Source organism: Gambusia affinis, linkage group LG03 (assembly GCF_019740435.1).
Source record: "Gambusia affinis linkage group LG03, SWU_Gaff_1.0, whole genome shotgun sequence".
NCBI classification, from domain to species: Eukaryota; Metazoa; Chordata; class Actinopteri; order Cyprinodontiformes; family Poeciliidae; genus Gambusia; species Gambusia affinis.
This window is the reverse complement of record NC_057870.1, coordinates 2605102-2618993: the sequence shown is the minus strand read 5'-3', so window position 1 is coordinate 2618993 and position 13892 is coordinate 2605102. Positions and strand designations below refer to the sequence as shown.

At 40.8% G+C, this 13892-nt stretch overlaps 1 protein-coding gene across 9 annotated transcripts in view; it reads left to right on the top strand.

Annotated features, from left to right (window-relative positions):
• The window catches only part of sh3glb2a (SH3-domain GRB2-like endophilin B2a), a 28783-nt gene extending 17544 nt beyond the window's left edge, over nt 1-11239 (top strand). For 5 of the 9 annotated variants that reach the window (XM_044110665.1, XM_044110657.1, XM_044110659.1 and 2 more), the window contains 3 exons: nt 80-94; nt 2433-2634; nt 8741-11239. In XM_044110665.1, coding sequence (XP_043966600.1) covers nt 80-94; nt 2433-2634; nt 8741-8848 — 325 coding nt within the window. In that variant the 3' untranslated portion in view covers nt 8849-11239. The remainder of the gene's footprint in view (nt 1-79; nt 95-2432; nt 2635-8740) is intronic. The other 4 variants (XM_044110661.1, XM_044110663.1, XM_044110664.1 and 1 more) reach the window with 1 other exon arrangement.
• Nucleotides 11240-13892: the final 2653 nt, after the last annotated feature.

The following is a 13892-nucleotide window of genomic DNA, read 5'->3' as shown; positions in this document are numbered from 1 at the left end:
TGCTGATAAGGATGTTGGCTTTAGTTCCTTTTTCTTTACCCAATTATGACAAATAATTTCTACTGTTTTGTGCTTTCAGTTCTGATGAGGATGTGTGAGTATCACCCTTATTTATTTATTTTTCTCTTTTTAAAAAGATGCAGAAAGGTCTTTACCTGATTCTACTGCAATGTATCTGCTCCCAAGACGTATTGGACCAGTTGTTGCCTTGTGTTAGTCCCTTTGGGAATCCTTGTCTGTTTTGCTGTCTCCTGCATCCACTGCAGCCAGTTTTTTTTTTCTCAGCTCATCTGATTGATCTAAATCAGGGTCACATCCATATGAAGAAATGTCAAAATATTTTTTTTAAGTGTCATTGTCATCACCAAATGTGGAATCTATATTTAACGGGTTAAAATAGTCACATTAGTACCAGACTCTGGACCAAAGATATTACCGTAGTCATCCTGGCAGTGATGTCTTTAATTCATGCTAGTAATCTAATTAACTCATTGGGTGCATCAGTCTTCAACAGTAAATGTAGCTGAGCACCATCAGTATCAATATGGCAACTCTATTCATACCTACCTTAAGTGAAGCATCCTAATCCAAGCACTGCTCCCTGTGGAACACCGTAGATGTAAATCTAATCTTTACATCGTGTTCCAAATTATTATGCAAATTGGATTTAAGTCTCATAAAGATCAAATTTTTTGTTGTGCTATTAAATTTATAGATGGTATTGTGTGTCAGGGCTCTTTGAATCACTATAATTAATTTCAGAGAGCTGGTTAATTAGTTTGTCTGGTGAGCTCAATTAAAGGAAATCTACTTCCAAAGGATGTTCCACATTGTTAAGCAGGCCACAGGTTTAAAGCAATATGGGAAAGAGAAAGGATCTCTCTGTTGACAAAAATCCTCAGATAGTGTGTAGTGCCGTATGACAAGATATGAAAACATTAGATATTTAACAAAAACTGAAGCGTTATTGTACTGTGAAGAGATTTATGGCTGATTCAGAACAAAGATGGGTTTGTACAGATAAAGGCATAATGAGGAAGGTTTCTGTTAGACAAATTCATCGGATTAAGAGAGCAGCTGTTAAAATGCTCTTATAAAGCAGCAAACAGTTATTTGAAGCTGCTGGAGCCTCTGGAACCTCAAGGTGGAGGATCCTCAAGAGGCTTGTGGTGCATCAACCTACTATTGGGCCCCTAACCAGAGCTCACAAGCAGAAATGGTGGCAGTGGATCTAGCCGGACATGAAGATTAATTTTCAAACAGACTTGTTCACTGATGACTGCTGTGCAACTCTGGATGGTTCAGATGGACACACAAAGTATATGGACTTTCTGACTGCTCACTTTCTTTCATGGTTCAAAAAGAAGAGCTGAACCTTCAGTAGCAAAATTATCTTCATGCATGACAATCCACCATCTCATACTGCAAGGAATACCTCTGAGTCATTGGCTGCTATCGGCATAAAAGGGGAGAAACCCATGGTGTGGTCGCCATCCTCCTCTGACCTCTACCCTATTGAGAAGCTTTGGAGTTTCCTCAAGCAGAAGATCTGAAGTTGGAATGCAGTTCATATCAAACCAGCAGCTCTGGGAAGATATTCTGACATCCTGCAGAAACTTTCCAGAAACTCACAAGTTCAATGGATCAAGAATTGTGCTGTGATATCAAAGAAGGTTCTATGTTAACATGTAACTCAGTCTGTTAAGATGTTTGTGATTGCATTAGCTTTTGATTTTAGTACCTGTGACCACTTATGCTGCACAGTTAAAGAATGACTGTTTGCAGTTTTTTATAATCCATAAAATGTTTAGAAAATCTGCTGTGCTTAATAATTTGGAACAGTGCATTTAGAGTTTTTTATTTTTGAAACAAATACTGTTCTCATGGGGAGCTTTGTTCAGTAAAATCTGATTTATACTGTAATAGTTCATGACTTGAAAATTCTACTGACCATCATTTGCATTTAAGAAAATCTGAGAAAATATCACCTGCATAATAATTTGGAACACGGTGTAAAGCTGCTCCCAAACACCAGCAGGACAGACACATTCAATAAATTAGAATATTATTGATGATCAATTTAACTATTACAATAGCTTTTCTAATGAAAATATGACATACAGGTTTAGAATATGAATCATTAAAAATATTTTTTGTAATAGAAATTTGAGCTTAATGAAAATAATGTTTAATCCATTCTGAAAGATTATTTTCAAAAGGTACTTTTGATGAATTCCGATGTATTGATTAGGGATGCGTGTCTGCGTATCCATAAAGTATGCAAGTATTGCTCTCAGCAGTACATGGTTTCTACGATGCATACTTTCACAGCTGTGTGTGTTGAGCTCTCTATGATTGGTTTGGTTTTTGGTATTTGAGGTCCATGCGTACCGTACTTCATGTTTGACCATCGTGTGCCTCCTGTTCTTCAGGCTTCCCAATGCTTTCGCACTGAACTCCACTCACTCCGTGGCTGCTGCAGCCGGCGCATCAGAAGGCACAGAGAGCCCAGTGGAGACGGAGACGCTGAAGATCGAAGAGGTCCAGGCACCAGCTACAGGAACCCGCAAGGCCAAAGTTCTGTATGACTATGATGCTGCTGATTCGAGTGAGCTCTCCCTCCTGGCTGATGAGGTGAGGATTTCTCCTCAACCTGCTGCAAATGATCTTTAATAATAACAACATAGATAAATAGATTTTATTTATCTATGTAATCTCAAAGGTCAGAGATTACTGCTAACTTTTGATGGAAAGGTATATTATAGTTAGAACTGTTGTTTTCAAAGCAGCTCGGTATGAAAAAGATAGAACCATGGAGTAGAATTACTGCAAGATTTCTGCATTTCTTTGAAATGTATAGCATTTTAATACAGCTTCAGATTAAGAGGCATACAGACTCATCATTCATTTAAGCAAAGGGCATCAAAGAATGTCCAGCTATCAGTTCAGAACCTCAATCTGAAGCAAACCTTTGCTGTTTAGCAGCAGCACAGTCATCTAAAGCCCAACAACAAGTCTACCTCTGACTGCCTCAGACTAAATGAAGATTTTAAAGCAGCGTAGCCATAATCTGAGATGCTGTGGTTGATTCTCCTAAACCCTTCAGTTTAGCTGAGTTAAAAGCAAATCTGCAAAGGAAATTCTCCACAACAATTGAACTCATTGCTAGTTATTGCTGTCAAGTAGCAAGTCACTTTTATTTATACTGAGCCTCATAGTTAATAAAAGGAGAACATGGTTTGGATTTTAGTCAGGTTACCTTTGATGACAAAATATGCTTGATCTGAAACATTGTAACTGGGAACACAAATCATATTTTTTCCTTGCTTGACGTTTATGGAAATGGCTTCTTAACACCTTGGGTGGAGTAGTTTATCAACTAATACTATAGCCTCCTACTAATACACTTCTATTCTATTGTGTTCTATTCTATTGCAGCCAGTCTCTCATTAAGGTAATTTTTGATCAGACACATCAACAAATCAAACCAGATCTGTTTCATATCCTTGATCTGTATGTGCCAGGGATGGATTTTACGTTTGTCATTTTTTCTTTTGGCCTCAGTTTGTGTAGTTTCTATAATCATTTATGAACACATATGGAAGCTTTAGTTAAACAGCGCTATGAAAACCACTTTGTTTAGATTGAAGAACAATAGTCCACTTTCACAGCTGATAGCAGATTGGTATACTTTCTTTGGTATTTGACAGTTGGGAGATTTGGGACGAAGGAATTACACTGAAACACTAAAAGGAAGCGAAAGAGACTCAAACTCTTGATTAGACCTGGAGAAAACAAATGTGACACAACTGTAGTATATAAAGTGGATCTATTTACTTCAGCGGAACTACTCCCTAGCTACAGAGTTACCAAGAAGTTATCCGCCAGTGCTTTGATGTGTAACCTAGGAGATAAGAATAAACAAAGTAACGTTCGTTTTCCTTACCACCAAGTTGAATCTTTATTTAAATATACTATGTTGGAGTAAAGACACAACAAATTGGCGACGAGTAATCTGGACCCTAAACAACCGCACGAAATGAAAAATGTAAACCGAAGGTAAGGAAAAAAAAGGACGAAATAAAGCAGGAGACGAAAGGAAACCTAGCAAAGGATCTGTGAGTAACGGTGCATAGCACACAGTGAAAGGATAAACGGAAATGGCTCACGTTGGAAAAGTAGAGGAGTTTGATAGTTCAAGTGAAGACTGGGAATCATACATAGAGCGAGTAGAGTTGTACTGCTACGCTAATGATATCGAGGAAAAAAAAAAAAGTTCTGTCCTCCTCAGTCTAATGGGAGCTAAAACTTACAGTCTACTCTGTAATCTCCTGAGCCCTGCTAAACCGTCGAGCAAGTCATATAAAGACATTGTTGATACATTGCAGAAGCACTTGAATCCCACACCACTAGTAATAGCGGAAAGATTCAAATTTCATAAGAGGAATCAAACGAAAGATGAAAGCATATCTGAGTACATGGCCGAACTGCGCAAACTCTCGCAACATTGTGACTTTAAAACGGGACTTGACGATGCCTTAAGAGATCGGTCGGTATGTGGCATGCACTGTACGAGCACACAAAAAAGGCTACTGTCCGAAAAAGAGCTAGATTTGAAGAAAGCACTCGAACTAGCTATCTCAATGGAAACAGCAACTAAGGGTGCATCAGAGCTACAGAAGAAAAGCTTAGAAAACGAAGTGCATCAAATGTCTTTGGATGGAAAAAAGCAAAAATGCTACAGGTGTGGTAAATCCTCACACAAAGCAAACGACTGCTGGTTCAAAGAAAAGACATGTAGGAAATGCCACAAACAAGGCCACATAGAAAGAGCATGCAAATCAGACCAAGCAAATACCCAAAAAGAAAAATCTGGAAAGAACAAAAGTTTCAAACCTAAATCAAAGGCCAAAGCAAATGAAATGCACAAAGTTACAGAACATTCTGACAACACAAATAGCAGTGAGGATGATGACCTGTCATGCTTAGAGTTGCATAGCATAACAGAGGAAGACAGAAAAATAATATGGGTCACGACTACAGTGTCCGGTGTGAAACTAAAGATGGAACTGGACACAGGTTCAGCTTTGTCAGTGATATCCGAAACCGATTATGACAGGCTGTTCTCCCACTTACCACTGAAAAAGACATCAGTGATGTTAAAAACCTACACAGGTGAAAAAGTGTCACCAAAAGGGAAACTTAAAGTGGATGTGGTCTATGGTGACCAAACACACAAGCTAGAGCTCTATGTCCTGAAAACCACAGGCCCAGCGCTATTAGGGCGTGAATGGCTGAGAAGAATTCAGCTTGACTGGCATGCAATAAAAGCCCTGAATATCTCAACAGGCCTCAAGAACGCCACTCGTAGGCCTGAGCAGAGATTGCCACAGTTATTGGAGGCTAATGCACACGTGTTCGAGAAAGGCATTGGCAAACTAAAACACATAAAAGCAAAAATTGAACTTGACAAAGATGCCAACCCAAGATTCCACAAGGGGCGCCCGGTGCCATATGCCCTACGTCCCAAGATAGACGCTGAACTGCAAAGCTTGGAGGCATCTGGCATTCTCTCAAAAGTTGACTGGAGTGACTGTGATGAAGAAAGGAAAAAGTGAAGTGCGTATATGTGGAGACTTCAAAGTGAGCATCAACCCGGTGTTGCGCACAGTACAGTGCCCTCTTCCCCGAATAGAGGACATCTTCTCATCATTGGCTGGTGGGGAGAAGTTTTCAAAGATAGACTTGTCACAGGCCTATCTCCAGATGGAAGTGGAGGAGTCAAACAAAAAGTTTCTAACCATCAACACTCATAAGGGACTTTACCAATACAATCGCCTTGTGTTTGGTGTTGCTTCAGCCCCAGCCGTCTGTCAAAGAGCCATGGATCAGGTGCTCCAGGATATACCTGGAACACAATGCTACCTGGATGATATTATCATAACAGGAAAAGATGATGATGATCACTTCCAAAACCTGAGCAAAGTACTCACCAGGCTGAATGAGTATGGCCTACGGGCAAAGAGAGAGAAATGTGAGTTTTTCAAAAGTGAAATCTCATACTGCGGACATGTCATTGACAAGCACAGCTTGCACAAGTCACAAGAGAAAATTGAGGCAGTGCTGAAAGCACCTAAACCTGAAAATATGTCACAACTCAGATCATACCTGGGTCTCGTCAACTATTACCACAAGTTTCTACCAAACCTTGCCTCAGTGCTGTATCCACTAAATGCGCTGCTACAGGCAGGAGTGGAATGGCGTTGGTCAGAAAAATGTGAAAAGGCATTCACAGAAACAAAAAGACTAATAACATCTGACGAGCTACTGACCCACTATGACCCATCCAGACCTATCCGTCTAGCATGTGACGCGTCCCCATACGGCATTGGCGCAGTCCTGTCGCACATGATGGATAATGGACGCCCAATTGCATTTGCTTCAAGGTCCCTGTCAAGTGCCGAACGCAATTATGCACAAATAGACAGGGAGGCTCTTAGTCTAGTATGGGGTGTAGTCCCAATGAAGTCAACAACATCAGAAAAGACTATCTCTGTTCTGAGAACCATCTTCGCCAGGAATGGCCTACCTGAACAAATTGTGAGCGACAATGGCCCACAGTATACTTCTGAAGAATTCCAAGACTTCATGAAAAAGAATGGCATCAAGCATTTCAAGTCAGCACCTCACCATCCAGCAACAAACGGGTTAGCAGAACGGTTCATACAAACATTCAAAAAGTCCATAAAAGCAATGACAAAAGAAGACATCTCTCTTCAACACAAAATTGACAATTTCCTCCTGGTGTACCGCAATTCTGTCCATGCAACAACTAATCAGACACCTGCTATGCTGTTAATGAACAGACCGCTCAGATCTCGCATTGACCTTCTAAAGCCAAACCTGAGGAGAGAAGTGTAGAACAAGCGGTTCAACAGCTTTTCTAATGAACCGCCAAGGAGCTTCAATGTGGGACAGCAGGTCCTGGCACGTGACTACCGAGGGGAAAAGTGGACGCCTGGAAAGATAATCACTAGGAGCGGCCCTCTCATGTATGAGGTGGACACAGGAGAGCATACCTGGAGACGTCATGTGGATCAACTGTTGAATGCTCAACCAAAGACACCGGAGCAACCAGCATGTCCACCTGATCCTGAAACCAACTCTGAACCCAGTACAGTGACACCCACAGTTGCAGAGGAAGTGCCCCCTACCGAGGGCACCCCACAGGTTCCCAGGCGTTACCCTGAAAGACTCAGGACACCCCCGAAAAGATTGACTTATGGACTATAATAATAATAATAATAATAAGTTCCAATATTTGTCACCTGGATAACAAATTGTGTTTAATGCATTGGCAATGTTATATGTTACTTTAGTTATGTAGCATTAATCTAAAAGGGGAGGAGTGTAGTATATATAGTGGATCTATTTACTTCAGCGGAACTACACCCTAGCTACAGAGTTACCTATAGGTTATCCGCCAGTGCTTTGATGTGTAACCTAGGAGATAAGAATAAACAAAGTAACGTTCGTTTTTCTTACCACCAAGTTGAATCTTTATTTAAATATACTATGTTGGAGTAAAGACACAACAACAACAATAGAGCATTACAATGTTCTGAGTAAGCCTAGGATCTACTGAGTCTGATCTGGAACCAAATTCACAAAATTAAGGACATGTGTTCGTGGAGAGCCCCTAAAAACCAGGCAACTATCAAAACATGTAAAAAAAAACTCATGATCCAGAATAAAAACCTGGAGACCATGACTGATTGTGGTCTGAGCACCACCAGATGCAGTCTGAAAATAATATTAATGAACATGAACGCTCCTGTTGGACTTTCCCACAATTAGTCATGGTCTCCAGGTTTTGTGACTTGATTGTTGTCTGTTTTTGTCGTTGGAGTTGTGCAGTTAAGCTGTCACACAAGAGGATCAAACATTACCTGGATGAGACATTTAGAGCAAACTGGTTCTTCTACAGAACCAGTTGAGGACTGGCTCCAGCAGCAGCGTTGGCTGAGCACAGAAACGGCTTTCATAGCAACGCTTTAGAGAGGAGAATAGAATAGAAATATCCCTTTATTGTTGATCAGTGGGGAAATTCCTGTGTACCAGCAGCACGATTAACGGCAGTGGAAGCATGCGGATTCCCATGAGGCCAAATACAACAACCAAAATGAGAAATTAAAGGTAGTGCAGTAGGTATTCAAAAAACCATAAGAAACCATTGGGGAGTGGGATCAGATAAAACATATCAGCAGCTCTAGAACATGATGATCTGGGCTTGCTTTACAGTGCCAGGTAGGCCAATAAATCTATTAATTAACCGTGGTCCACAGTTGTCCCATGTCGTTTAATGTGAACTAAGCCACCAATCCAAAGGGCTGCATTCCTCACTGCGTGCTTCACCATCAGTGACCGATACAGAATGTGCCGCAGCATGTCCTGCAAACACGTTGTTGAGGAATTTAATTGGGAAGAGTTCATTGTTGTCATACTTCTGCACAGGTCAGAGAGGGTCAATGAAATGGAATGAAAACAAAGTGTGAAAATGTCTGTCCTTTTTATTTAATCAGAGACAAGAAGTTGTTTTATCACCCTACTGTGAAACTTCAGCTGCTTCTCATCTGCTCTACCTTCGGTTGATTGGCAGCTGAGGCCCTCATCCATCTGGGCACTTAGCTGCCCCCTCTGTATGCCTGTCCTAAAATGCTCCCTGTGTTCTGTGTTTCAGCTGATTACAGTTTACACAGTGCCAGGAATGGACTCTGACTGGCTGATTGGAGAGAAAGGAAATCAGAAAGGAAAAGTGCCTGTCACATACCTGGAGCTTCTGAGTTAGAGTTCATGCATGTGCATGAGTGTGAACGGGCACAACTGAAGCTTTCACTTCAAAGGAAGACACACTTGCACTAGCGAGTAAGCTTCAGTAAACACTCCACTGCAATCCGCTGCACACACTCCTCAGAATAATAACAGAAGGTCTGAACATGGTGACACTGTTACAGTAAGAGGAGGAAACTCCCTGGCTGGGATCAGTCACATTCCTCCTAGACCAGTTTTGGTGATGTCATAACAATGTTGTCATTGATATTCTTCTATTTATTGAAGTGCATGTCAGATGTTTAATCAGAGGATTTCTGATGCTAACTTATTTGTTTTTCCGGGTGTTTCTTCATGTTTTTACAGACCTTCCCACGATCTGGGAAAAGCCTCCTAAAAATATAGAGTGATGTGAAAAAGTGTCTTCCCCTCTTTTTTTGCAGGTAACATATGTAAACACAAAATGCAATTTTTAAATAGGATGCTTATTATTACAGGTAGGCCTGTGGCAATAAACAAATCAATTAATTGCACAATAAATTAAAATGAGCTCCATATTAAAATGAGGGCTATAATAATCACTTGTTTCTTTTCATCCTGTCTCTGACTCTTTCTACCAAAGACACTAGATGACTAAAGTCTTCACTCCGGTGCTTTGTTACTCTTCTCTCGTTTCCTTGGTAGCAGCTTAACACACAGGGAGGTAAAAGCGTCCGCTTTCTTCCTTTTGGGCTGAACCCAATATACGGGACACAATAGCAAAAACAGCTAAAAAAAAGTTTAGCAATTTTCAATTTTTCTCTGTGGCCTTGCTCGGCTGTGTGTGCACGTCTGCGTGTATGAGCTAGAAATTTGACATGAATAAATTACGGCGTTCGCTCGGCTGGATAAGGGCAAGTGACCGTCGCCTCACCGCTCAACGTCACAGCTGCAGTCTGGCAGTGCTTTAGATTCAAGCTGAATGACCGCGGTGAACCATTGAACCTGTGGAGCCGCTGCGTTGTAAAACAGTAACAATTAAACAGTACAACCAACATGACTGCACCTAAAATGCACTGATGCATGTTTCCTTGAAAGTTCTCCTCTGGATGTCAGTAGAAAAATAAACTGACCAAGTTATCCCAATGAGTTATTAGGTTTAGGGCGTAATCGCTTTTTCCCACAGGGCCATGCCGGGTTTGATTTTTTTTATTTTTTTATTTCACATTATAGTAAACATTTTTGTTTCAAAACTGCATTTTGTGTTTACTTGTGTTGTCTTGGATATTTAAATTGGTCTGACGTTTTGAAAAACTGAAGTGTGAGAAACAGAAGACTTGGAAATCAGGGAGGGGGCAAACACTTGTTCACCCCACTGCATATTTCTGCTTTTTCTAATGTGTTTGTTCTGCATTAGTAGGTTTCATCTAAAACCGTCCATCTTTACACGAAACAGTCCTGGACATCAGGCCTGCAGTTTCATGTCGGTTCATTCAGGTTCACAGTAAACGCAGTGAATCCCAGGTGTGAATAAATCACCCCTGGTTGACGTCTAGATTTCCTAAACTACCATGGATTACTTTACAGGAGCAGCGTGTCTGATTTTACCTTTTCCAGAAAACTAAAACAAAGACATTGTTTACTTTTTAATTATATTTTTTTCATCCATAACAAACTCAAACCTTCCACTGAAGCATTAATATGCAGTGGAAAAGGCCAGACAATGGTCCTCATGGGTTCTTTTCCACTCCTGACTGTTGAGAGGAAGATTTGCCTTAACTGCTGATAAAGATGAAAGTCTTAGCAAATACCGCTTGCTTCTTACCGTTCCATCACACTACAGATTCCCGTCGGAGGAACAGTCTGCATCCCTGTTCAGCAAATAACAGACTGCAGCTGCTCACAGAATGTTGTTTTTTTTTTGCATGTTTGTCACATTCAAGCCACAGCCAGCATGCAAGTGCCCCTTCCCTTCATCGTACCAGTGCTTCTTCAGGTGGTTTGTCCTTTTAGTGTTTTCTTTGAACACCTTCTGGCCTGTTTTGACTCGAACCTTAAAGTGTCCTCAGTCTTAGTGCTGCATGTGCTGCAAACTGCTGTAGTCGCCTGTCCTGCTGGAAGTGTGTGCGAGTGAATAAACAATGTGAGATTTAAACTTCTTTGCACCAAACCTCACGTCCAGTCTGCGTATGCATGAACCTTTCTTACCTCCTAATAGACGGTGTTATGAGTTTTAGAGAAATAAGCGGCAGGCCGTCTTCACTGCAGACGTCGAGACAGAGGAATGTAACCGCCTTGTCCTTCGAGCCTCACTTGTTTTTGCTTTTTAATAAATGTGCTACTGATGTACCTTTATTTTGTTTGAGTTGATTTGCCTCTTACTATCTGAATGAGCAAAACTAATTTAATAAAATGCATAATTTATTTGAAATTGTCTCCTTTTTTTGTTCTTTGCATTTACATTATCAGTGAAATATATTCACTAAATCTGTCTCTGCACTTGTAGACATCAACAAACTTCTGTCTTGATTCTCTGGATAATTGACTAACCTACATATAAGAAATTGTAGTAAATTCATATTGGGTTGTTTCCTTCGTGTGTAGCCCTTTTAAATTATAGTCCACAACATTCCAGTCATGTTTGAGGTTTCGGTCACCCGTCCTCAAACATAAGTGGAATTGGGTGCTTCCCAAATCCATGATGGGAATTGGGAAACACCTTGTGATTCCCAATTCAGATGTGCTTTTGGGTTTTGAGTGTGCTGCTCAGATTCCCAAGTCTAATCCACCTGACTCAAACGATGCAACCCAGGAACCATCTGAGGCTCAGTTGGTCCACATGGATAATCCACAGTGGTTATCCATGTCCCCATGAATAACCAAGGAAAAGCTTGAGCTAGTTTATGTACAAGAAGAGTGTTTGGTGAAGTTAAGCTTTGGCTCTTTAAATCAATCAAAACTCAACCTTGGTGGTGGTAGCACCATGGTGCTACTCTACTGCCAGTGGTGCTGGTGCATTACAAAGTGAATTGAACTGTCTCCAAAATGTTCAGCTTTGCATTGAATAAAGGCGAGACTGGTTGAAACATGGACACAGCTGGGAGTTTGAGCAGACCTCTGTTGAGAATCTGAGTCATTGTTCTGGAAAGAAACCAGCAACAGAGGCTGTGAACTGCACTTGGAAAAATGTCTGAAAAACCCTGGCAATAATCAGAGCTGTCAACAGCCAGATACTGGATGTGCAGCCTCTCAGCATGTGGCTACACAGCAACCATTAAAGGGTTCAAGTAAGAGTTAGAACTGAAGATTTGGTAGAAAGGTCAAACTGGAATAAAGCTAATTAAACAGCATCAGCAGCACTGATAACTAGAGGGGGTTGCATTGTTTTTACATGACTGAATCATCAACGGCCTGAAATGGGAAACTTGTGCTATAGAGGGGAACATACTGCGAAGGTTCTGATGTAACACCATGCTGTCATCAGACATGACCTGTTGCCATCACAGAAACCCACAATGCAACCCAGACAAACTCCATTGATGGGGGCATTAGGCAGAACTAGCAACTCTTGGATGAAACCTTTAAATGTGAAACATGAATTCAGGAAGTTCAGGTTTACATCTTTGTTTCTTGCATAAGGTCACTCCAAAGGTGATTTTGAGCACAATTATGACCCCAAGGGACTTAGAGAGAATTATCACACTCACACTACTATGAATAAGACTGCTTTTTAATTGTTTCTTGAATTAGTCATACTTGACAACACTAACAGCATTCTGTTGATAAAATACCTGTTCCCAAGTTGACCTCCCTTCCGGGACTCCACTTGCCACTCCTTAGCAACTTTCTGTATGTTTTGGATATGTCCGGCAAAAAATATTCATTAACTTTGGGATGGATTCCAGACATGTGACACATCCCAAGTTTAATTTCAATCATTCCTACTAAACTGAAATTGAGCTGAAAGTGTTTCTGTTAAATCCAGACAGACGTTCATGATGTCATGACTTAACATCATGAATGTCTGTCATACATTATGATGTATGTTTGGCACTGGAAGCAGATGAGCTTAATGGTTCTTTTTGCCTGTTGGCATTCCAGACTCATTTATATATACCTGTTTATATACAATGTTACTCTTAGATTACATAGTGGAGACCTTAGTTGAACATTAATGTGGCCCTTAAAGTTAATGACGCAGAAAATATTGCTTCATGGCTTCAAAGTCCCTCCCAATCTTTGCTTTCTACTTGTCTGAGATCAGCTCCCAGACATTAGATTAGTTTGTTGTTGCAATTTATTACCTCTACTTGACTTATACTTCTCTTAAAGTTATTAGATCAAGGCCGAAGGTCAACCAGATGAGCTTCTGTTTTACTCCAGTTTCAGTTCTCTTGCTGTGGCTTGTGGTTCTAATGTGCTTCAACAGTGGTAACGAGCACCTGGACCCGACTCCTCCATGAACCCGTTTAAAGACCGAATGCTTTTCTTTGTGTTCTGTTCACAAGTCAAAGTGAAACCTCTGTGCAGCACAGTCAGAATAAAATGATTTGAACAGATGCCAAAGAACTGTGAGCCAAGAAGAAAATCATAAAAGTTCATGAGAAACAGGAAGAGCAGAGTGTGAACTCGTGGCTTGAGCTTTTCTAGGAATAATGAGGATTGTTACAATTACAAGTTAATGCGAGTGACCTTGTGACACAATTTATTTTTTTTTTTCTTCTAAAGCAGCCAAATACACAGAAGGAACTTAGCAAAGAGGCCACAAGGTCAGATTTGTTGGATCCCGTCCTGCTTGCAACAGCTTCCTTAGACGTCACTGTCAGCTTCAGGTTCATTACTGGGTTTTCTGCTGAAGCTCAAGTTCAAACTACAGAAATCTTAACGTGACTGAGGAAGATGTCTGATAGACACACCTGTCACACAGATCTCAACAATAATGACCAAAACAAAACACAGCAAATATTACGGTGTCCCCCCCACACCCCCAACCCCAAACCGCCACGAACTGACTGTTGTCAAAGTTGCTTAGAAACGGACATACGCAGCCGCGGTGAGCTTATATATTAAATGATAAAATATTG